Source organism: Delphinus delphis, chromosome 5, assembly GCF_949987515.2.
Source record: "Delphinus delphis chromosome 5, mDelDel1.2, whole genome shotgun sequence".
Taxonomy (NCBI): Eukaryota; Metazoa; Chordata; class Mammalia; order Artiodactyla; family Delphinidae; genus Delphinus; species Delphinus delphis.
Window position 1 is genome coordinate 33281904 of NC_082687.1, and position 26373 is coordinate 33308276.

The window sequence follows — 26373 nt, forward strand, 5'->3', positions numbered from 1 at the left end:
TTTTTTGTTTTAATAACTTTATTTCATTTTATTTTATTACTTTTTTCCCTCCCTGTTCTTCGAGCTGTGTGACTGACTGGGTCTTCATGCTCTGGCCGGGAGTCAGACCCGAGCCTTGGAGGTGGGAGAGCCGAGTTCAGGACATTGGGCCACCAAAGACCTCCCAGCCCCACGTAATATCAATTGGCGAGAGGTCTCCTAGAGACCTCCGTCTCAACGCTAAGACCGGATCAGCAAGCTTCAGTGCTGGACACCCTATGCCAAACAACTAGTAAGACAGGAACACAGCCACACCCATTAGCAGAGAGGCTGCCTAAAATCATAATAAGGTCACAGACACCCCAAAACACACCACCAGCCATGGTCCTGCCCAACAGAAAGACAAGATCCAGATTCATCCACCAGAACATGGACACAAGTCACCTCCACCAGGAAGCCTACACAACTCACTGAACCAACCTTACCGACTGGGGGCAGACACCAAAAACAACGTGAACTATGAACCTGCAGCCTGCAAAAAGGAGACCACAAACACAGTAAGTTAAGCAAAATGAAAAGACAGAGAAATACACAGCAGATGCAGGAGCAAAGTAAAAACTCACCAGACCAAACAAACGAAGAAGAAATAGGCAGTCTACCTGAAAAAGAATTCATAGAAATGAAAGTAAAGGTGATCCAAAATCTTGGAAATAGAATGGAAAAAATACAAGAAATGTTTAACACGGACATAGAACTAAAGAGCAAACAATAAATGAAATTTAAAATTCTCTAGAAGGAATCAATAGCAGAATAACTGAGGCAGAAGAACGGATAAGTGACCTGGAAGATAAAATAGTGGAAATAACTACCACAGAGCAGAATAAAGAAAAAAGAATAGAGGACACCCTCAGAGACACACCAACATTTGAATTATAGGGGAACCAGAAGAACAAGAGAAAAAGAAAGGGACTGAGAAAATATTTGAAGAGATTATAGTTGAAAACTTCCCTAATATGAGAAATGAAATAGTCAATCAAGTCCAGGAAGCACAGGGAATCCCATACAGGATAAATCCAAGGAAAAAGATGCCAAGACACATATTAATCAAACTATCAAAAATTAAATACAAAGAAAAAAATATTGAAAGCAGCAAGGGAAAAGCAACAAATAACATACAAGAGAATCCCCATAAGGTTAACAGCTGATCTTTCAACAGAAACTCTGGGAGCCAGAAGGGAGTGGCAGGACATATTTAAAGTGATGAATGGGAAAAATCTACAGCCAAGATTATTCTACCCAGAAAGGACTTCATTCAGATTCAATAGACAAATTAAAACCTTTACAGACAAGCAAAAGTGAAAAGAAATCAGCACCACCAAACCATTTTAAAACAAATGCTAAAGGAACTTCTCTAGGCAGGAAACACAACAGAAGGAAAAGACCTACAATAACAAACCCCAAACAATTAAGAAAATGGTAATAGGAACATACATATCGATAATTACCTTAAATGTAAATGGATTAAATGCTCCAACCAGAAGACATAGACTGGCAGAATGGATACAAAACAAGACCCGTATATATGTTGTCTAAAAGAGGCCCACTTCTGGGCTTCCCTGGTGGCACAGTGGTTGAGAGTCTGCTTGTCAATGCAGGGGACATGGGTTTGAGCCCTGGTCTGGGAAGACTCACATGCCGCAGAGCAACTAGGCCTGTGAGCCGCAATTACTGAGCCTGCGCATCTGGAGCCTGTGCTCCGCAAAAAGAGAGGCCGCGATAGTAAGAGGCCTGCACACCACGATGAAGAGTGGCCCCCACTTGCCACGACTAGAGAAAGCCCTCACACAGAAATGAAGACCCAACACAGCCATAAATAAATAAATAAATAAAATTAAAAGAGACCGATTTCTAACCTAGGGACACATACAGACTGAAAATGAGGGGATGGAATAAGATATTCCATGTAATGGAAATGAAAAGAAAGCTGGAGTAGCAACTCTCATATCAGACAAAATAGATATTAAAATAAACCTATTACAGGAGGCAAAGAAAGGCACTACATAATGATCAAGGGATCGATCCCAGAAGAAGATAAAACAATTGTAAATATATATGCACCCAACATAGGAGCACCTCAATACATAAGGCAAATGCGAACAGCCATAAAAGGGGAAATCGACAGTAACACAATTGTACGGGACTTTAGCACCCCACTCTCACCAATGGACAGATCATTCAAAATGAAAATAAATAAGGAAACACAAGCTTTAAATGACACATTTAACAAGATGGACTTAATTGATATTTATAGGGCACTCCATCCAAAAACAACAGAATACACTTTCTTCTCAAGTGCTCATGGAACATACTCCAGGATAGCACGTATCTTGGGCCACAAATCAAGCCTGGGTAAATTTAAGAAAATTAAAATTGTATCAAGTATCTTTTCTGACCACAACACTATGAGACCAGATATCAATTACAGGAAAAAAAACTCAAAAAATACAAACACATGGAGGCTAAATGATACACTACTAAATAACCAAGAGATCAGTGAAGACATCAAAGAGGGAATCAAGAAACACCTAGAAGCAGGACTTCCCTGGTGGCGCGGTGGTTGAGAGTCCACCTGCCGATGCAGGGGACACGGGTTTGTGTCCCAGTCCGGGAAGATCCCACATGTCACGGAGCGGCTGGGCCTGTGAGCCATGGCCACTGAGCCTGCACATCCAGAGCCTGTGCTCCACAAACGGGAGAGGCCACAACAGTGAGAGGCCCGTGTACCGCAAAATAAATAAATAAATAAAAGAAACACCTAGAAGCAAATGACAATGAAAACACGATGACCCAAACCTATGAGATGCAGCAAAAGCAATCTAAGAGGGAAGTTTATAGCAATGTAATCCTACCTCAAGAAACAAGAAAAAACTCAAATAAGCAACCTAACTTTACACCTAAAGCAATTAGAGAAAGAAGAACAAAAAAACCCCAAAGTTAGCAGAAGGAAAGAAATCAGAAATATCAGATCAGAAATAAATGAAAAATAAATGAAGGAAAAAATAGCAAAGATCAATAAAAGTAAAAGCTGGTTCTTTGAGAAGATAAACAAAATGATAAACAGGGACAAGAGTCAAATCAATAGAAGTAGAAATGAAAAGGAGAAGAAACTACTGACCTGCAGAAATACAAAGGATCATGAGAGATTGCTACAAGGAACTCTATGCCAATAAAATGGACAACCTGGAAGAAATGGACAAATTCTTAGAAAAGCACAGTCTTCTGAGACTGAACAAGGAAGAAATAGAAAATATAAAGAGACCAATCACAAGCACTGAAATTGAAACTGTGATTAAAAATCTTCCAGCAAACAAAAGTCCAGGACCAGATGGCTTGACAGGCAAATTCTACCAAACATTTAGAGAAGAGCTAACACCTATCCTTCTCAAACTCTTCCAAAATATAGCAGAGGGAGGAACACTCCCAAACTCATTCTACGAGGCCACCATCACCCTGATACCAAAACCAGACAAAGATGTCACAAAGAAAGATAACTACAGGCCAATACCACTGATGAACATAGATGCAAAAATCCTCAACAAAATACTAGCAAACAGAATCCAACAGCACATTAAAATGATCACACACCATGATTAAGTGAGGTTTATCACAGATTCTTCAATACACACAAATCAATGTGATACACCATACTAACAAATTGAAAGATAAAACCCATATGATATATATATGGAATCAGGAAAAAAATGGTTCTGAAGAACCTTGGGGCAGGACAGGCATAATGACACAGACGTAGAGAATGGACTTGAGGACACAGGGAAGGGGAAGGGGAAGCCGGGACGAAGTGGGAGAGTGACATGGACATATATACACTACCAAATGTAAAATAGATAGCTAGTGGGAAGCAGCTGCATAGCACAGGGTGATCAGCTCTGTGCTTTGTGACCACCTAGAGGCGTGGGATAGGGAGGATTGGAGGGAGACACAAGGGGGAGGAGATATGGGGATGTATGTATATGTATAGCTGATTCACTTTGTTATACAGCTGAAACTAGCACAACAATGTAAAGCAATTATACTCCAATAAAGATATTTTAAAAACAACCTATATGATAATCTCAATAGATACAGAAAAAGCTTTTGACATAATCCAACACCCACTTATGATAGACACTCTCCAGAAAGCAGGCACAGAGGGAACCTAATTCAATGTAATAAAGGCCATGTATGACAAACCCACAACAAACATCGTTCTCAATGGTATAAAACGGAAATCTTTTCCTCTAAGATCAGGACAAAGACAAGATTGCCCACTCTCACCACTATTATTCAAAATAGGTTTGGAAATTTTAGCCACAGCAATCAGAGAAGAAAAAGAAATAAATGGAATCCAAATCAGAAAAGAAGAAGCAAAGCTGTCACTGATTGCACATACATGATACTATACATAGAGAATCCTAAAGATGCTACCAGAAAACTACTAGAGCTAATCATTGAATTTAGTAAAGTTGCAGGATACAAAATTAATGCACAGAAATCTCTTGCATTCTTATACACTAATGATGAAAAACCCGAAAGAGAAATTAAGGAAACACTCACATTTACCATTGCAACAAAAAGAATAAAATACCTAGGAATAAACCTACCTAAGGAGACAAAAGACATGTATGCAGAAAACTATAAGACACTGATGAAAGAAATTAAACATGATAAAAACAGATGGAGAGATATACCATGTTCTTGGATTGGAAGAATCAGCATTGTGAAAATGACTGTACTATCCAAAGCAATCTACAGATTCAATGCAATACCTATCAAATTACCAGTGGCATTTTTCATAGAACTAGAACTAAAAAGTTCACAATTTTTATGGAAACACAAAAGACTCCAAATATCCAAAGCAATCTTTAGAAAGAATAGTGGAGCTGGAGGAATCAGGCTCCCTGACTTCAGACTATACTGCAAAGCTACAGTAATCAAGACAGTATGGTACTGGCACAAAAACAGAAATATAGATCAATGAAACAGGATAGAAAGCCCAGAGATAAACCCATGCACATATGGTCACCTTATTTTTGATAAAGGAGGCAAGAATATACAATGGAGAAAAGACAGCCTCTTCATTTAGTGGTGCTGGGAAAACTGGATAGCTACATGTAAAAGAATGAAATTAGAACACTCCCTGACACCATACACAAAAATAAACTCAAAATGGATTAAAGACCTAAATGTGAGGCCAGACACTATTAAACTCTTAGAGGAAAACATAGGCAGAACACTCTATGACATAAACCACAGCAAGACCCACCTCCTAGAGAAATGGAAATAAAAACAAAAATAAACAAATGGGACCTAATGAAACTTAAAAGCTTTTGCACATAAAAGGAAACCATAAACAAGACGAAAAGACAACCCTCAGAATGGGAGAAAATATTTGCAAATGAGGCAACTGACAAAGGATTAACCTCCAAAATATACAAGCAGCTCTTGCAATTCAATATCACAAAACAAACAACCCAATCCAAATATGGGCAGAAGACCTAAACAGACATTTCTCCAAAGAAGATATACAGATTTCCAACAAATACATGAAAGGATGCTCAACATCACTAATCATTAGAGAAATGAAAATCAAAACTACAATGATGTATCACCTCACACCTTTCAGAATAGCCATCATCAAAAATCTACAAACCATAAATGCTGGAGAGTGTGTGGAGAAAAGGGAACACTCTTGCACTGTTGGTGGGAATGTAAAGTGATACAGCCACTATGGAGAACAGTATGGCAGTTCCTTAAGAATGTAAAAATAGAACTACCATACAACCCAGCAATCCCACTACTGGGCATATACCTGAGAAAACCATAATTCAAAAAGAGTCATATAACACAATGTTCATTGAAGCACTATTTACAGTTGCCAGGACATGGAAATAACTTAAGTGTCTGTCGACAGATGAGTGGATAAAGAAGATGTGGCACATATATACAGTGGAATATTACTCAGCCATTAAAAATAAAGGAAATTGAGTTATTTGTAGTGAGGTGGATGGACCTAGAGTCTGTCATACATAGTGAAGTAAGTCAGAAAGAGAAAGACAAATACCGTATACTAACACATGTATATGGAATCTAAAAAAAAAAAAAAGGTTCTGAAGAACCTAGGGACAGGACAAGGATAAAGATGTAGACGTAGAGAATGGACTTGAGGACACAGGGAGGGGGAAGGGCAAGCTGGGACAAAGTGAGAGAATGATATTGACATATATACAGTCCCAAATGTAAAATAGCTAGTGGGAATCATCCGCAGGGCACTGGGAGATCAGCTCGGTGCTTTGTGACCAGAGGGGTGGGACAGGAAGGGTGGGAGGGAGACACAAGAGGGAGAAGATATGGGGATATATGTATGGGTATAGCTGATTCACTTTGTTATACAGCAGAAACTAACACAACAATGTAAGGCAATTATACTCCAATAAAGATGTTAAAAAGAAAATATCATCGCAGCAAAACAAAAAAATATGATATTGTTCTATGTATTTGGCTCTACTGTTGATTGGTATGTAAAAGTTTATGGCTACTGTACACTGCCTGTATTAGTTCTTTTATCATAAAATGTCCCTCTTTCTCTTATTTAAAAAAAAAAAGAAAATCAATCTGTTAACTGGAGTTTTAAGTTAACTTCACTGTTTTATATTAATTAACCTGCAAATACAACAGTGTGTACTTTATCTTGTTAGGAAACAATTTGGGAGAAGTATATTCCTTGCAAACTTTTTACATTAAGGAGTACTTTTGCAGATTCTAATCCAAACAAATTCTGAAAGCTTATTCTTTCGTACAGTCAACCTTTCCTCTTGGTTTCCACAAAACCCCCTTTTCCAGGTTCTGTTCTGATGTTTGTAGTTCCTGAATCTATCTTGCTGGCTGCTTTTGCTCTGTCTGGCCCCCAAGTGGTGATAATCCCCCAAATTCTCATTTCACATAGCGTCCTAGGTAATTCCATTTTACACATTTTCCCTGGATGAAGCCCAAGTCTAAATCCTGAATGAAGATCTCTTTCCTGATTTCCAGATCATTATTTTTAATTGCCAAAGGAGTATCTTTACTTTTGCTCTTGCACTGGCCCTTCAAACTCAAAATGCCCAGAAAAAAAATCCCAATCCCAATCTATTCTTCCCGCCTTTCCTATGTGGAAACTTCAGAAGCATTTTCTATCTCTTTCCTTGTTGAATAAATTCAACTGATCACCATGTTCCTATGGACTCCGTATCTGAGTCAACTAGTAAGTATGTCCTCTCCTCCCATCCTCACAGCTTCATCCACATAATAGATCTTTGTCAGCTGTTGTCTAGCTTAACTGGTCTGTCTGATGCTGGTTCTCTGTCTTGCAAGACAACCATTACCAGATGTCCTTAAAAATAAAGATCTTAGCATGCACTCAACTGCTTACACTTTTATATAGCCTACAGAATAGAGTACAATTTCCAGTATATGGCATATAAATTTCTCAAAAATGTGCCTGTGACCTACCAGACTCTTTTTTTGTTGTTGCTTTGTTTCGTTTTTCACATCACTGACTGAGATTTTTCCCCCAGTTTTATTCAGATATAATTGATACATAGCACTGTATAAGTTTAAGGTGTACAGCATAATTTGACTTACATATATTGTGAAATAATTACCACAATAAGTTTAGTTAACATCCATCATTTCACATAGATGCAAAAAAAAAAAAAACCATGAAAACTACATTTCCCCTTGTGTTGGGGAACCCTAAGAACCTACTGTCTTAACAACTTTCCTGTATATCTTACAGCAGTGTTAGCCATAGTCATCATGTTGTACATTACATCCCCAGTACTTATCTTATTGGAAGTTTGTACATTTTGACTATCTTCCTCCTATTCCTCCACACCCCCAGCCTCTTTTTTATAATCCTACACTCAAGTGCTTCTCAGGTGCACTGTACCACTTGTTATTTCCAAATATACCAAACACTTTCACGTGTCCATGTCCTTCCTCATGCTTCTTGCCTGGAAAGCCTTTATTCCATTTTCCATGGGGACTCAACAGACTGAGGTTCCAATCCCAGCCCTGCTGCTTATGAGTCATGTATTTTGGAAAAGACAATTAACATTTCAGCCCATTTCCTACCTTGTATATATAATTGCTTTTTATTTTTTCTCTCACAGTCATAATGAGTGTTCAATGGAGTGTATGAATTTAGCATTGCTCCTGGCAATAACTGCTCTTTGACCTTGAATATTTATGCTACAGAAAGTGAATTTTTAAACATTTAAATTTGCCTAGGGCTTTTTTGTTTCTCGTTTTTATTTAAAGTCCCTGAAAAGACTAACTAAATCTTGGCCCTAAAGTTTTATAAGACTTACGTGAATATCGATTACCAACTTAAGCAGGGATAAATCTCACCCCATCAATTATAACTCAAGCAGTGGAGAACAGTGATTCAAATCCCATCTCTGCATGCTCACAACTAGACATGTGTTATTTCACAACTGTGAGTTGGAACTTATTTTATATTACTATTTTAAGTTTCTAAAGTGTTTTTTCTGTTTTGTTTTTGTAAACATACAGGTATATACTCTAAAGATTCATTCACATGATACAGTAAGAAGCCCTACTATGACCATTCACACAGGCAAGAATCTCAGTTCTACATTTACTGGCTGCCTATTCCTGGCAAAAGACTTTACATCTCTGAATTTCAGTTTCCTCACTCTGTAGATCTTAAGTCTGTTATGAGAATTCAACCGGTAAAACAGGTGCTCCATAAATGGCACGTATTGTGATTATTACTATGCTTCCTGCCATGGGTTATCAGGGCACTCAGTTTTCGAGTTCCCTGAAAACAAGAACTGTTTCATGTGTCTTTATATCCCCAGTCTCATGCTTGGTAAATAGTTTATAAAATTCAGAAATATCAGTCAGACAGAACTAAAGAACTAATTTTTCATAGTCTGTCCACTGAGTTTTCCTATATGTGGCTTAATATGAGAACTAAAAATTATTTAATGCATTTATATTGAGTAGAATCACAACTGACAATATCTTCCTCCTCCTCATTTTATACTGTAAAAGAGAGGGCTAGAATTGGGAATATCTTCCTGTGTCAGACAAAATAGCGAAATTCAAAAGTTAAAAACAAAAGTTAAATGCTAAATGACATCTTTTCCAAAACATTCACTAAAGGTATAGCAGGCTGGGGAAAATCCTCCTATTTTTCTCACTGCCTTAAATATCAGGAAAAGCACTAAAAAGGCAGAGAAGCCACAAGGGGGGAGGGAAGGGGGAAAACCCGGAGAGGCAGGGGGTTCAAAATGTTCCCTTGCCTCGGTGACAGTGGAGACTGTGTGTGTGTGTGTGTGAGCATGAGTGTGGTTGCCTCTGAGTCTCTCTGTGGCAGTGTGTGCAGATTTCATCTTCTCTCAGTTCCTGCTTCTCCCAGCTTAAATTCATGAGGAATTGGAGAGGGGAGCTTTTAAATATTGGGACCAATTTAAATGTTGGAAATGGGAACGTTGAAAGTGTGACTCAAATAGGAAAATGCTGAAAGGAATTAAATTTAATTGTTAATTATGCTCCATTGAATAAGAACATTGTAACAGAAAGTCATTGCAATCAGGAAATGCTTAGTTCCTGGAACATAGCAGACCTTCAAGAATCTCTGAATTTGTAATCACTCAGGTGGCAACTAGGCTGAGATTTACCTGCAGTCATCTATGGAGAGAAAAAAAAAAAGCTTTACACTTAAAATTACTATAGATACAATGTAGCAGGAATAGGTTATAACATATTTATACAATTGATTTTAATATATTTATATAGTAAGTATCATGACAATTGATTACACTAAAATAATCCTGAAAAAATTATACTAGTTAACACAGAGTAAGGTCTTAAACTAAACTTTTAAAATACCTTTGAAGTAATATTTTGAAATATATTAAACAAAAAGAACTAAACAATCAAGCGTTTAGAGTTGGGAAGTTTTTCAGAGTTAAATTAATCCAGTCCACCCAGCAACAGATCCCATTTTAATTGGCTCTTGCTACTCAACCACAGGAACACACTGCACTTTCTTCATATAACATGTAAGTAGTCTGGCCTAGGAGAATATTGACACTCAGGTATCTTGTATTCCTGTTTTTTCCCTCAATAGAAGGTCTGCTCTGTAGCTTGTAGGGTGGAAACAGTGTGATTTGGCATTAGAACACCTGGCAGTGAGACCATGATTCATGGTTAAATGGTTCTGTAACCCTGAGTGAGACACTGCGTGTCCCTTGTCTCATTAGTGAGTGAGAAAAGGCCTCACTGAACTTCTCTGGAGGTGACCATGAGGATTAAAAGAAACACTGTCTGGGCATGGTCTTTCGGAAGAACATACAAATACAAGGCAGACTGAAATGCATGGTGAGGAAGTCAAGCATCTCTTTGACCCCAGGCTTCCCAAGTGACCACTTCCCCAGAGACAAACAAGGTTCACAGTTTCTTAGGTTTTCTTCCCGAAGTCGTCCAACTTTACGGGTGTGCTTTTACTCAAAGAGGCCTGCAGGGTAAGCACTGTGGGGCAACAAAGCAGAATAGCTGGTCAAACGGATCTGAGTCTTGGACAAACCTGTAGGCTCTGGTGTACTCATAATCCAGAACTGCACTTGCTGTTAGCACACCGCTCAGTGTGTCCATCTGGAACGCTTGTACTTGGTTGCTGGAGAGAATAGAATACTCGATGAGGCCGTTTGTCCCACTGTCCTGGTCTGTGGCAAAAACCTGTGAGGAATAAACTCCTCCGTTAGGTAAGGATTGAATCTGCAGAATGGGTTAAGCCTGTTATTCAGAGAAATGCATTATGAAAGAATCACATGGTCAAACACACTTTAAAGACAATGACCAAAGGAATATTAGCCATGGCTGAAGCTTACATTTATATTAAAGTGAATAATGGGTGAGAAGACTATTCTGAAGATTCATTGAAAGGATTTCCAAGTAATTTTCAGTAGGAGTATTGCATGCTTTGCGCTAAATGAAACAAAACCTAGATTTAGTGCTAACAAAGTTAGGTCCTGGTGATTTATTTGATGAGTTGTCCAAGTACTAGCGTTGAAGATAAAACAAAAGTTCTGCATCACTCTCCATGGAGATATATTATTTCGTCTGCTTTACATTTTAATCACAAACTAATTCTATCAGTGGATTCAAGATCTTGTTTAAGAACAAGCTGACAGATTAATTTCTATTTATTTTTAAAAATATTTATTTATTTATGTATTTGCCTGTGCTGGGTCTTAGTTGCGGCATGCAGGATCTTTTAGTTGTGGCATGCGGGATCTTTAATTGTGGCATGCAATCTCTTAGTTGTGGCATGCGGGATCTAGTTCCCTGACCAGGGGTCGAACCCAGGCCCCCTGCATTGGGAGCATGAAGTCTTAGCCACTGGACTACCAGGGAAGTCCCTCTTTCTATTTATTTTTATCTTCTAGGCCCCTCAGCCTTGGCCTGAGCTCCCATTCCCTGTCATCTCTCTCCTGGGTGACTGTACTGATATCCTGGTGGGTTTTTGCTTGTAACTCCCTTCCTTTTCAATCTATCCTTCACACTGCTGCCAGAGTTGTCAAGGGATCCAGAACCTCATCAGGACCTCATCAGAGGGCACACACCAGCTATTTGGTACAGAAAGGCAGCAACAGACAGCTCCCTTCGAGATCACAAGGAAGAGAAACTTATCTGCATACCATCAGAATAAAGTCCATCATGTCCCCTAGGCCGTACACTTAAATGAGTTACAGAGAGTAGGCCTCCCAGGAGGCGTATCAGTTAGGGTCTTTGGATGCCAGCAACACAAATCCACTATGGCCAACTTCATCAGGAAAGAAACATAGCAGAAAGACAGCGCCCAGGTGAAGCACAAGAACCTGAACAGCTCTAAGGCACAGCTTCTTTGAGCTGTTGCCATCAAGACAAATCACCCCTACTATGTCTCTGTCTGGTGTCCTACCACCCAAGATTCAAATTCCAGGGAGAGAAAGTCTCTATGGGACCGAGGCAGTTGACAGCACCTTGTGTCAGGGTGGGGTGGGGGGGAGGTCACCACTTTGACTGACAGTCCCATCAAGACTGCACCTGGCAGAGGAGGGTCAGTTCCTAAAGGGAGTTTGTGGGGCTGCAACCAAAAGGAGGGTGTGTAGGCAGTGTGGTAGCAAAAAGCAAGAACTCCAGAGCCTTCTACATTCCTGTCTATCTGAACAGGATACAGGCAAATGGCAGTTCTAGTTTCCTGGAAACTAAATGATCTAAAAATACGAAGAACAAAGTTCCTTGTATCCGTCTCTGACTGGGCCTTCTCGAAGGTTTTATCACCCGAACCACTGGCAAGTCAGGCTCTCTCCCTGTCGCGTGTACATGGGCTTTAATGGGACCCTCACCTTCACATATTCCACATGAGTGGTCTATCTCTGTCCAGGTTAGCATGTGCGACAAAGCATGATGCACCAGCGCCCCAGGGAGGAGTCCTCTGTGACCAAGCAGGTCCCACAGTGGCGCTGGAGGCATCCATGATCCCCGCTGAACAGGCATCACTGGGGGTGCGGGGGCTGAACAAGAGAACGCCTTTACCTCCTCACCTTCCTCTCAAGCATCTCTGTCATGGCTAGAGTAAAGGTGCAGCACTTCTGGAACAGGCTGGAACCTGGAGCAATTAAGTTCCAATCATACAAAATAAATGGGCAGAAATAATGTAGGAAATCTCGGGAATCCTGGACCATGTGGGGAGCACAGAGCTAAAACTCCAAGACAGCTGAGCCTCTACTGGTCTTGTTTGCACCGTCAGAGGCGAACGTGTGCATCTGAACTGGGCAGGAATCAAAGGAAAGTGTCTCTATATGTTCAGGTGAAGGTAGCTGCACAGTAACCTAGGGGATCACCTGGATCCCTGCCTCCATCTACCACAGAGAGAAAGTCATGTGGTGCTGGGTCATGGGAGTGGGGTTACAGAGGCCAAAGGGAATGTCCTACTAGGCTGCTGACTGTCAGGATGGGGGTTTATACCCATTTCCTGTGCAGATTCCCAAGAGCCTGTAGGTGTTGTAATGTCCAGGTTCTTGAATTCAAAACATCGGTTCAACCTTGAAGGGAAAGGTGAAAATGGGCACCAGTCCCCGAAGCAGGTAGAGTCTATCAAGGATGGGTGGGTTTGGAGCCTGAACAAGAAGACTGCCATGTGAACAGACCCTCTTTTTTCAGAGCATGGGGCTTTGTCCCAAGATAGGGCTGGGCTTGAAACAGCAGATCTATGACTTTCACATGAGACACCTGCAAACCCAAACCAGGGGCCCCTTCCATGTGTCTGTGCTGCCGCCATGCTCATCTGGCTGCAGCTCCACCTGGCAAATGCCTGCTTACCCTTTAAGACTGAGTGCAAACCTCATTCTTCATGAAGACTGACACTCTCCTCCAGGAACAGTCTGTGCCTCCTCTTTTGTCTCATGACATTCAACATACACTTCTATTATAACATTAGTGATTTGCATTTAAATTGTATACTTAGTCTTCTGACTTCCCCACTGAATTGTACACATGTGTAAGGTGAGCTGCTTTTTGTGCCCCTCTAGATTCCCTGCTAGTGTTCTACGGGGGCCCTAGAGAAAGCAGGTGGGTCTAACCGAGCACGAAATGGTGGGGAAGGAGAGTGAGCTCAGAAACTCCAGACTTCCTTCAACCTAAAGTTCCATCCAGTGCATCAAATATTGTATATGCCAAGGAAAGATTTAAAATTTAATTCACACTCCCCCACACACAACACATTTCTGTTACCTGTATGATGTGAGCATCGTAGAACTGGCCCTCAGACACTGATACTTGGTAAATGCTTTGCCCAAAGCATGGTGGATGATCGTTCACATCTTGGATGAAGACTGCTACTTTGCTGTAGGCTCTATGCTCCCTACTTTCAGCTAAAACGATGAGCTGAACTTCATTTCTGACTTCAAAATCCAGAAACTTGGGTTCTTGCACAGTGAGTTCTCCTAGTTTTATTTCCAGAGAGAGAGAAAAAAAAGGAAAATTATTTTATTTTATTTTATTTTATTTTTTATTTTTCGGTACACGGGCTCCTCACTGTTGTGGCCTCTCCCGTTGCGGAGCACAGGCTCCAGATGCACAGGCTCAGTGGCCATGGCTCACAGGCCCAGCCGCTCCGCGGCATGTGGGATCTTCCCGGACCAGGGCACAAACCCGTGTCTCCTGCATCGGCAGGCGGACTCTCAACCACTGTGCCACCAGGGAAGCCCAGAAAATTATTTTATTTAAAAAGTCTCAAATCACCTTTGACCCATATGCTCACACGCTTACCTGTCCCTCAACTCCTCCCACTGGCTGGGCCCCCTTTCCTAGTGCCCGGGGTCATTGTGAAAAAAGGTGAGAACAGGCAGACATTTACATGGTTCAGACATGCAGGAGGGAAAGAAGCCATGAGTATCTGAAATCTGGGCGCTTTCTCTTAAGTCATCTTTCTGTCTCCATATTTAGCCCATGTCTGCAAAGTCCACCTTTCAAACATCTCCTGAATCCACCCTCTCCATTTCCCTGCTGCTGCCCTCCTCCAAGCCACCAGCATTTCCCACCTTGTCCCCTGTGTTAGTTTACTTAATTGGCCTCCCCACTCAACCAGTTCCCATTCTGAACTAAATAATAAAAAACAACACTGTGACTGTCCTGCATAAAACCCTTGATTGGCTTCCACAGCAATTAAGATGAAGTTCAGCATTTTTAGCCTCCCCAGGACCACCTGCTCCAGCCTCTCCCACCTGAGAAATCTCATTCTTCTCTTTCTCCCCTTTGCTCTGTCTGCTCTGGCTGTAAGACTCATACATGTTCTGTTCCTCAAACGCTCACTTCAGAGTTGTCCTGCAGGCTTTTCCATCCACCTGGAATTGTCCCCACTTCTGTATATCCTCAGGGTTCTTTCCAGACCACCCAGCCCTGTACCATCACCACGTCTGCCCCCAACAGACTCTCCAAAAGTGCCTGCAAGGTCTTTGCTCACCTAGTTCTGCCGAGTTATTCCTCTTGGTTTAGAAGATTCACAAGGTGAGGATGGTTATCTCTTACATCACCATCTCCCAAATCCCTAGCTCAGGTTCTGGCACATGGAAGCACCCAGTGATATTTGTTACACCCCCAGGTAACAAGTAGAACCAGGTGAGGGAAACTGAGCCTTGAGGTTTATGCCCTACACAGCTTTTTCCCCAGACTAAGAAAATTCCTCCCCTGATAGAATTCCCTTCTCTAGTTTCTACTCTGTTTTGTTTCTTCCCTTTTGTAATTAAATTTCTTACTGAATTGATTGTTATTATTATTCCACTGTCATGATTTACTTAGCTCTCAATGTCAGAAATTCTGTCGAGTGGAGTCTGCTGAAGTGCGTACTGATTTGGAGTTTGAGAAACCTGAAACCAAGCCTAAAACCTAGCCCTGGCTGCTTCATTTAGGTAAAGCACCTAGCTCCCCCACTACTAAGCTTGTGACCTGTAGTAAGTGACTCAGCTTCTGTCGAGCTGAGTCTCATCTTCTGTAAAACGGGGATATGAATAATGGCTCCATAGGGTTGCTGGGAGAGTGACACAGTGCATGTGTCTCTCACGCCCTCCATCAGCAGATACAGATTTAATATCTGTGTAAGCTCTGAATGTAGAAGGAGAACATTTAATAGCTATGGACTATTAAAATTTGCTCTTCTGGTGAAAGAACCTGTACAGTTTCTGGAAATATGACCTGGAAGCCACAGTTCTGATTGCTCTATCTGAACCAGTCCCCCTAGAGAACCAACGTAGGCCAAGGAAACTTCAGGCTATCATGTACCTACCTGGATGCTAATAGTAATCATATCCTGTTCTAATAAGTCTAACTTTGGCATTGAGTGTTTTGGGGGGATTTTATTGCTTCTGTTATTAAGAAAAAATAAATATTTATATACTATATGAAGAACTCACTATACTGCCAAATTTAAAACTTCATAAATTCACATTCATTTATTGTCATCAGATTTAGTTGTCAATTCAGAAAACCAAATTACTTTTACAAACCATGGTCAGATGTTACTAAAACCCCTCTTAGCAAATTTAGAGTAGATTTAAGGATTGGCAACTGAAGAATCATTAAAATGCATGCTGATGAGCTGCTAATGAAAGAATATGGTTTTTAGAAGTCTCTGTGGAACAAGAGCTGAGCAGAGAAGCCCCAGTCTAGGTGGACCCAAAGCTCTCATCTGGAGCTCTGTCTCTACCAAACAGGGCATTCAGCTTGCTACCATGTTCTGTTACTATTAGTAAAGAAAAATAAAGTGAAACACAACACTAAATTGCCAGTGTCACTTGGTAGAAAGTGTGCCAATTACAGTGCAGATCAAAGTGGATTTTCTAATAAAAGGCTTGTGTTTAGGCTTTGATAATTGGAATTTTGCACTTGGAATGCATCTGCAGTTCTAATGCTTTCCTTGCTTGGTTTTTATTTTTGACATAATAATTGGCACATGCTGTGAAAGTTGTGCAAATAGAAAAGACAATAACCAGTCTGTGAGATGATTCAAGGCTGGCACACCTACTAGATCCACAATTTGCCTTGGATGATCTATGTATATTTTTCTCAGAGACATCGAGGATTTACTGTCACCAGTGAGATGAAAATACTACTGGGCTCTGTCTAATATATGGGCAGAAGTCCATGCTTTCCTTAGACTAACAGGCTCACAAATACCAACTTTTTGTTCATTCTTATATGTTAGCATGCCAGTTATTTAATAACTTGAGAAGAAAATTGTAGTAATATTTTCCTTCTGATATATGGACTTGTACAGCTTTTGTCCAAGTTTTAAGTACACATCAAAATGAGATTTAGATTCTTCAAATACTCAATGTTTGATAGCATAAGTGAGTTACTTCAGTCAATTACAAACTGTGCGCACATATATGTATATGCCCAAAGCAGAACGTGATAAACATTTATGTTATCCAAAAGCTTTTAAACTCTCTGCTCTAAAGCTACGTCCTTGAAACACTGAAAGTTTGATCATTTTGTTTTATGTTAATCTACCAAATAATGGAATGAAAACCACCATCTGTTATTTACATAGACAATGTTAGTAAAATAGTCAAGCTCCAAAATTCCTTCTGGTTTAAACAGTGAGTAGTAGATGTTTTTAAGTTATAGTGACAAGAAGTTTAGATGCAAAAGTAAACCTGTGGTTTGTGACTATGGAACAGGGCACACTCGGGCACAACTGGACAGAAAACACAGTTCTCATCAGAGAGCCATCTAATCATAACTTACTAAACCAATAACTAATAAAATGGTTTTCTCACATTTTACCCTGTTTACACTGCAACATTAGAGATCAAGTTTACTGATTTGTCATACATACCAGTTTTCTATGTTAACTGGCTTATGTTTTAAAAAATATACATTGATAAAACCTGTGTTAGATGCCTTTAGACACAAATTTAATGATTATGTGTCAGGAAAGATGAATTTAATATCATAATTAAAGATTCTTAGAAATGTTTCTTGACAAAAGTATGGTAAACTACAGACTGGAACAATCCTCATCATAAAAACAACTAAAATGCTTGATAAATTGTGAGTGTGTGTGTGTGTTTGTTGAAATGCATTACTGAGTTGCTACAGTAGTAAGGAATCCTCAGAGGAAAAAAAAATAAATGAAAACAGTCATTCAGGGAGGCAAGCAAGCACTAAAAGCTTGTTTTTGTTCTAAGGGTTTTTAACATAACCTCTTCCTTGAGATTCACTTCTGATAACTGCACAGGGTGTGGAAAACAAGGGAAGAAGCCTGAACCCACAAAAGGTGAAAGATCCAATAGGAAAACCAAAATAAAGCTGTAAACCTAAAGGCTACATATGTTCCAAATTAGTGGTCAATATCAAAAAAAAAATTAAAAATGAATGCACAGAAACTTGCTTTTCTTGACCTTGATGTCAGATGAAAGAGAGAAAAAGTCTCTGCTGAGAATTCATTAGCTTAAACCTGAATTTATGGTAGCTATACTATCATATATATATATATATATATATATATATATATATATATATATATATATATATATATATATATATTTAAATTCCCCAAAATTATGTAAGCCATTACATCAGCTTTGCTTGATGAGTGTCTAGGTGATTTGCAGAATCAAAAACACATCCTCCCTTTAGGGAAAAAATTCAACTCAGGCTTCAAAGAATCCTCAAAGAAAAAGTTTCCAGGACAATGGAGTAGCTTACAGTTAACAAGCACAAAAATCACAGAGAAGCAAGGCACCATGAATGACAGCCTGCAAATCCATAGATAGCAGAATAAATCTTCAAAGACTTAAGATGCAGAAATTATTGGACACAAAATATGTAATTATTAAATATTTAAATATATAAAAAAGAAGGTTGGAAGCATTAGCAAGGAACAAAAGGTTATTTTTTTAAAACACCAAAAAGAGTTGAAAAAGAACCCAAGATAACCTCTGGAAATGAAAAGTATAGTTCCTTAAGCTGAAGAAAAGAGGCACACAGAGATGAAAAATTTGAAAAAGATGTAGGAGAGAGCGATATGACCCCAATATTTGTCTAACTGGAGTTCCAAAGAAAGGTATAAATAAGTGGTATTTAGATCAACAGCTGACTTCTTAATGCAACAAGTGGAAACCAGAAGACAGTAGGGTAATATCTTAAATATGATAAGAGAAAATAACTATGAACCTGGAATTCTAAACCCAGCAAAAATATCTCTTAAAAACAAATATTAAAGACTTTTTTAGACAACTAAAATGGGAGAGAGTTTACTGCAACAGACTCTCACAAAAGGATGTACTTTAGGTAGAAGTAAAATGATTCCAGAGGAAAGTCTGAGACGGAAGAAAGAACAGTTAGCAAAGAGAGTAGCAAAGAAGCAGGTAAATTTTAAAATATTAATAATGCTTAATCTGAAAGAACTAAAATTGTGGTCAAAAAATCTTATAAATTGGAAAAGGGATATTAGAAGATAAAGAATTCTAAGTCTCGTATATTATTTAGGAGCACGATATTGATTAATGTTAGGCTTTAATTGTAGATGTCAAAATAGCTAGGCTAGGGCTTCCCTGGTGGCGCAGTGGTTGAGAGTCCGCCTGCCAATGCAGGGGACACAGGTTCGTGCCCCGGTCTGGGAAGATCCCACATGCCGCGGAGCTGCTGGGCCCGTGAGCCATGGCCGCTGGGCCTGAGCATCCGGAGCCTGTGCTCCGCAACGGGAGAGGCCACAACAGTGAGAGGCCCACGTACTGCAAACAAAACAAAACAAAACAAAACAAAAATACCTAGGCTAACCATTAAAAGAAAGAAAAAACTATATAACTTCCAACAAACAGAGAAAAATGGTCATTCCCAGATGATTGTATACGTTGAATGTTCAGAAAAATATCAGAATCAATAAGAGTTTATAAGTTTGCTAGATACAAAATTAAAATATAAAAGCTAATTTCAAGTGTACACACCAACACTGTCAGAAAAAACATTTTTGGGGACTTCCATGGCGGTCCAGTGGTTAAGACTTCACCTTCCAGTGTAGGGGGTGCAGCTTCGACCCCTGGTCGGGGAACTAAGATCCCACATGCCTCACAGCCAAAAAACCAAAACATAAAACAGAAGCAATATAGTAACAAATTCAATAAAGACTTTAAAAATGGTCCCTATCAAAAAAATCTTTTAAAAAAAATAGAAAAAGCATTATTTTCATTTACCTCAGCAAGAAGTATAAAATATTTAGGCTAAATCTAGCAAGAAATATGCTATAGAAAAAACTTTATTACAATTATTAAAGAAACAGTAATTTTATTAAATTATTAACAAGTAATTGGTGTGATTTTCCATATTATTCCTGGATTCGAAGATAATACTGTAAAGATACACATTTTCCCCAAACTGGTATTTAGAATTAATATAATTCCAGTAGAAATTCCAACAACCTAAATGTCCATTGGTGGATGAATGGATAAAGAGAATGTGGTGTATACCTACAATGACAGATTATTCAGCCTTAACAAAGAACATCCTGCCATATATGACCTGGGTGAACCTTGAGGACATATGTTTAGTGAAATATGCCAATCACAGAAAAAAGAAATATTACTTGATTCCCCTTATGTGAGGTATCTAAAGTAGTCAAATTCAGAAGCAGAGAGTAGAATGGTGGTTGCCAGGGGTAGGGGCACGGGAAACAGGAAGTTGCTGGTTAGTGGGAAATGAAGCCTCATTCAAGATGAGCAGGTTCTAGAGCTCTGCTGCACAGCGCCATGCCTATGGTTAACATACAGTTTTGTGCACTTAAAATGTATCAAGAGAGTAGATCTCATGTTAAATGTTCTTACAACAATTTTTTTAAAAGTCAATCAAGAAAAGTTTTCATAAATGATTATTACCTACAATGCATAGCTATGCAGGACTTTGTGAGATTTAAAAGACGGACACTTTGGCCTGATGATTAAGTTACTTAAATTCTAGATTGGAGCTATATGATTTTTTTTTGAGATTTGTTGTTGTTGTTGTTGTTAATTAGGGTAAGGTTCCACCTGAAATCAAATGTGTATGCCATAGTTATATGGGTTACATGCATGAAGGTGTGAACAGCTGTATATAATCCCAAAATTCATGAATAAATATCCTTTCCATGGAAAAACAATCCCAATAGGCGTGTGTGTGTGTGTGTGTGTGTGTGTGTGTGTAAAACTTAACAAGTGGATACAATGCTTTATATTAGAGCCAGATAGACAATAACAGCTAATATACTCATGAGGAAGAATCTGAAGATGGGGTAAATATTGTGGGGTTGCTGCTTCCTTGATATGATGATTTATAAAGCAAATGTAATTAAGACAGTGTGGTGTCAATGTGTGGATAGACAAAGAGAAGAATGGAAAAGAGTCGAGAGTCCAGTAGAGTCAGGAAGCATGATGTACGACCATGCTGGTACTGTAGATCACATGGTAATAAGGCCATTGGAATAACTGGGAGTCCTGATTGAAAAACAAGAAAGGAAAAGGAAAGGAGAGAAGAGGAGAGGAGAGGAGAAGAAAGGAAAAAAAAAAAGAAAAGCTATCTCTAACTCACATAAAACACAAAAATCAATCCTAGATGCACTAAAGATATAAATGTGAAACACAGGAAAACTATAAAAATTTTAAAAGACAATGTGAGAATATCTTCATGATCTCATGGTGGGGAAGAATTTCTTAAACAGCCTACAAAAAAGGCAAATCATAAAATAAGACTGATTCATTCTAACGTTAAACTCAGAACGTGCCTTAATGAGAGTGAAGGACAAGTCACAAATTATTAAAAAAAAATTGTAACAAAAAACAAAGGATAAACACTAATAAAAATATATTAAAAATCCTTACACTTCAACAAGTAAAACACAAAAAACTTAGCAGAAAAATAGGCAAAAGATATCAATATGCATTTCACATAGAAGAAAACAGAAATAGTCAATAAACTATGAAAAAATGCTCAAATATATTCGTACTAAGGGAAATGTAAGTTACAACCACAGTGGGATAACATTTCACACCCACCAGATTGGCAATAGAAAGTAGGACATGGACAACTGTGACAGTTCTCATTCAATGCTGGTGGAATATAAAGTCGGATGAACCACTTCATAACACAATTTGGCACTATCTGTATAGCTGAACATAGGCACCCTCTGAGATACATGCCCATCCTACACTCTAGGGCCTACAGAACTCCTTACATGTGCACCAGAAGACACATGCAAGATTGTTCATTATATCCCCAGACAGAGAAACCTTGCTGTCCATCAACAGCACATGGATAAATAAGTTGTGATATAGACTTACAATAGAATACCGTAAAGCAATGAAAATTAAAGAACCCAGCTACACACATTAACATGGATGATTCTAACTTTGAATTTAAAAAACAATATCAATAGAATACATAGAGTATGAATCCATTTATGTAAATTTCAAAGCAAAATCAATGCTTTTACTATATTCCTATTTGTAGGAATACATTTACTGTAAGTCACAAGGAGATGATTATCCTTGAAGTCTTGGCATTAATCAGCCTGGAGCAGTGGAGAGAAAAGGTGCAATCACAAAAGGGCCCAAAGGGAGCATAGGTGATAATGGTGGTATTCTATTTTATAGCCTTGGCAGCAGGTACATATCATTCTTTGCTATTCTTCCTTAATGTGTTCATAATGGCTTATGCACTACACATCATAGTAAAAATGTTGAGCAAAAAATCAAGCCGTAGAGGAGTTCATTCAACATAATTCTATTATGATGTTTAAATCAAAGTAAAACTAAATAACGCATTTTTTAGGGATTCAAATGGGGTGGGAAAATTATAATGAAGAAAAGGCGGGGATCAATACCAAATTCAGATTACTGATTTGCCAATGACCTCTGGGGTGAAATAAGACAGATGTGAGAGGGAAAGGACACACAGGGGCTTCCTGAGTTTCTAGCCATGTCTCATGTCTGGAGATGGGTGGCAAAGACATGGGCTTTTATTTTACTACTGTCCATTAAACAGTTGTATACCTCAACATACCATCTTGTAGCTATTTCACAATAAAATTTTGAAATACATTTCAACTTAAATAAATGACTTCTTAATTAAAAAATAAAGAGTTTCCTGTGGATGACTTCTTTGAACTAACCCTAGGCATATTTTATCTGTATTTTAATGAGAGACTATAGAAAATAAGGCCAAACCTGGGCCATGTTAAGTGTGTGATGGCGGAAGGATTTGGGTGACCTGGGAAAATGTGCATACTCTGATATTCACCTTCTTCCTCAATGTTCTAATCTCAGCTCCTTTCCCAGAACCCTCAGACACCCGACTGCTAGAAACTTAAAGCTTGGTTGTGTTTGCAAATGGCCTTCTTGCCAACAGGCTTCCAGCATCACCCCTTAACCAAATGATAGGGTGAAGAGATGAAGACTTCTTGCAGGCTACCTTAGAGAGGTTGCTGAGCAAAGGCTGCATGGACCAAAAAGTCGTAACGCTACCCTGGATGAGAAGGCTTTTGCTTAAGAAATGACCCCTCTCAATTCTTCCCATGTGCACAAAGTATGGATTAAATAAGGCAGTTGTATGGTAATATAGAAATTATTAAAAACATTCTTCTTGAGGTTGACAACGAAGCAGTAGATACATATCCACTACATAGTTGTTAGTTAAAAAAAGTATGTTCCAAATAATCAATTGGTATTCATTTAAAGCACAATAATGGTCTTATTAAAGCTAAATTTAATACATGCTGTATTTGGAAGTAATTTCTTTACCACCACATAGAAACCTTTCCAGCCATCCTTTTTTGTTGTACTATTGACATTAAGTGGCAAATCAGAAGAATCTCTGATGAAAATTTCCTAAGGCTACACATGTGTGTTTATTTTCAATTCAAACCCATTCTCACTGATCTCCCTAGTACATCTCCAATTCTCCCAAATGGATAGGTAAATCTCCCAAATGGATAGGTAAATTTCTTTACCACCACATAGAAACCTTTCCAGCCATCCTTTTTTGTTGCACTGTTGACATTAAGTGGCAAATCAGAAGAATCTCTGATGAAAATTTCCTAAGGCTACACATGTGTGCTTATTTTCAATTCAAACCCATTCTCACTGATCTCCCTACTACATCTCCAATTCTCCCAAATGGATAGGTAAATCATAAATAGAAACCATGTTATCATCAAATAACAAGTAGGGTAGGATAGGTACTGTTTAATTTGGAAATGTGAATAGACTTCTTAAGGAATACATATAAACAAATAGTTCTTGATTTCTCATCAGCCAGAATAAAAAACTCTTTGTTGTTTACCTTTTAAATTATTTACCTCTAATTTCTACCTTTCAAATTTTGAGTTTTCTTTGCAGAAGTATGTCTTATTAGTAACATTAAGTGGAGCAGATAATAAAATTATTAGAAGGTAGAGAAGGATTACCTGAGTTGGAGCACAAGGAAAAAACTCCATCTTCATTTCCACTAAAAATTGAATATTTAATGTTGTCCCGAACTGAGTCAGTAGCAAAAGCTTTTATAGTCACAATAGAAGTACCTGTAAAAATTAGGTTAAAATAAAAGAGCTTTAGGAAAAGAAAATTCAGGAAAAACAAGAGCAAACACCGAGTGGTTATTATTTGCCTATTATATTTTCACTTGTCATTCAGTCAATGATTATTTATTGAGTGTCTTCAAAAAGCCAAGCCCCATGCTAGGTGCTGGGGATATAGCAACAAGCAAGGTAGAAAAGATCTCTGTCTTCTTGATGGTTATTAACTGATGGAAGGAGATGAACAATAAGCCATTAAAGAAATACATAATCAAGGTAGATTTCAGATATGTTAAGTTCCCTGAAAAGAAATAAACAAGGTTATGTGATATAAAATACTTTTTCTGCAGGGAGGTGGATACCCCTTTGCAGAGGCCTCAGAGGAATGACATTCCAGTTGAACTTTGAAGCATGAGAAGCTATAGAAAGAGTGGGAAGAAAAGGATTCTAGGAGAAAGAAGAGCAGCACAGAAGCCCTGGGCTAGGAGAGGGCTTGGTTTGGTGAGGCACAGTGCGTAGGTGAAATGTGGATGGTGAAGACAGTGCCGAGGTGGGAGGGACTAGATTTTACTCTAAGTGCAATGGGAAGATATAGAAGCATTTAAAGGAAATAAGTAAAATCATCTGATTTACGTTTAAAAGGCATCAATCTCACTGCTGTCTGGACAACAAGGAGCTGTAAGAAAGGAAAAGAAATACTGCAATAGACCATGCAAGAGACAACAACCTAGGATAGTGGTGGGGGGGATGAAAAGAAGGGGACAAATTAAAGACATATGCTGACACATTTCCCTGAACATTGCATGGGATGTGGGAAAGGAGGTAACAAGGGTATAAATATAAGAAATCTTCCTTTAACCAGTTTACAGTAGCCTTGTAGGTAAAAGCAACCCAACTAGAAAGTAACCAAGGTCTTAACTGCATGATACAGATTCATTCAAGAATTGTTAAGCTAGGGCAGGGGCAGTAAAGAGATAACTTCAAGGGAAAAACAGAAATTGATTTAGGGGTAGGAATTAGAGAAGAAAGAAGGAAGTCATGTCAGTTTCTAGGAAACAGACTGATTACCAGCATAAGAGAAGAATTAGCAAGGACTGACAGAGATAATAAGACAATTGGTATGATTAGAACTGCAGTTTCACTGGGAGGATTTTCAAGAATCCATCTGGGCTCCAAGTTAGCACCTTGCCGTCTTTGTTTATAATATCTTATGCCCTTTGCTGCTTACCTCTGCTTTGCTTCCTGTCTTGGTTGCCCATTTGTCTCCCTCCTATGACTGCCTGTCCTGTTTTATTTTTAAGTATTTTTATTTAATCAACTTTATTATGGTAAAACTTACTTACAATAATATACACATAGTTTAAGTATATAGTTCTATATACTACACATGTCTATATATGACTATACACACCTGTAACAACTATACACACCTGTGTAGCCACCATCACAATCAAGATGTAGAATATTTCTATCACTTCAAAAAGTTCTCTCAGACCCTTGGACAGTCTACATTTGTTTATCCATTACTTACATATGGGCATTTGGGTTGTTTTCAGTATGGGGCTTATGAATAAAGCTGCTATCAACATTTATGTAAAAGGGCTTGATGGCCACATGTCTTCATTCCTGAGGGGTAAACACCTACAGTAAGTGTATGTTTAACCTGCATACACTGTTAACTGCCAAACTATTTTCCAAAGTGGTTGTTCCATTTTATTTATTTATTTATTATTGATGTATAGTTGATTTATAATGTTGTGTTAGTTTCTGGTGTACAGCAAAATGATTAACTTATACATATATATACATAATATTTTTCATATTCTTTTCCATTATGGTTTATCACAGGATATTGAATATATTTCCCTGTGCTATACAGTAAGATCTTGTTTTTTTACTGTGGTTGTACTACTTTACATTCCTGCTAGCAACATACAGGAATTCCAGTTGCTCTACATCCACTGGTATTGTCAGTCTTTTTAATTTTGGTCATCCTAGTGGGTGTGTAGTGGTGTCTCACGGTGGATTTAATTTTAACCTCCCTAATGTCTGATGACGTTGAGCATCTTTTCATGTGCTTATTGGCCATTTCCAATCCCCTTTTTAGTTCATCTTTGTACTTTGCCTTCTTGTTCTCTATTCACCCACCACTTCTGATAATTCTTTACTCATCCTGACCCTCTTGTCTTAGGCCTATAACTTATGGCATCTACTTTAGACTCCCACTCTGGCAATGACCC

At 38.7% G+C, this 26373-nt stretch overlaps 1 protein-coding gene across 1 annotated transcript in view; it reads right to left on the reverse strand.

The window, feature by feature from the left end:
• DCHS2 (dachsous cadherin-related 2) overlaps positions 1 to 26373 on the reverse strand; it is a 295589-nt gene that overhangs the window by 14935 nt on the left and 254281 nt on the right. The window contains exons 14-16 of the mRNA XM_060011654.1: positions 24026 to 24139; positions 13825 to 14036; positions 10634 to 10785 (exon numbers count right to left, since the gene is read on the reverse strand). Of these exons, the coding sequence (XP_059867637.1) occupies positions 10634 to 10785; positions 13825 to 14036; positions 24026 to 24139 (478 nt within the window). The remainder of the gene's footprint in view (positions 1 to 10633; positions 10786 to 13824; positions 14037 to 24025; positions 24140 to 26373) is intronic.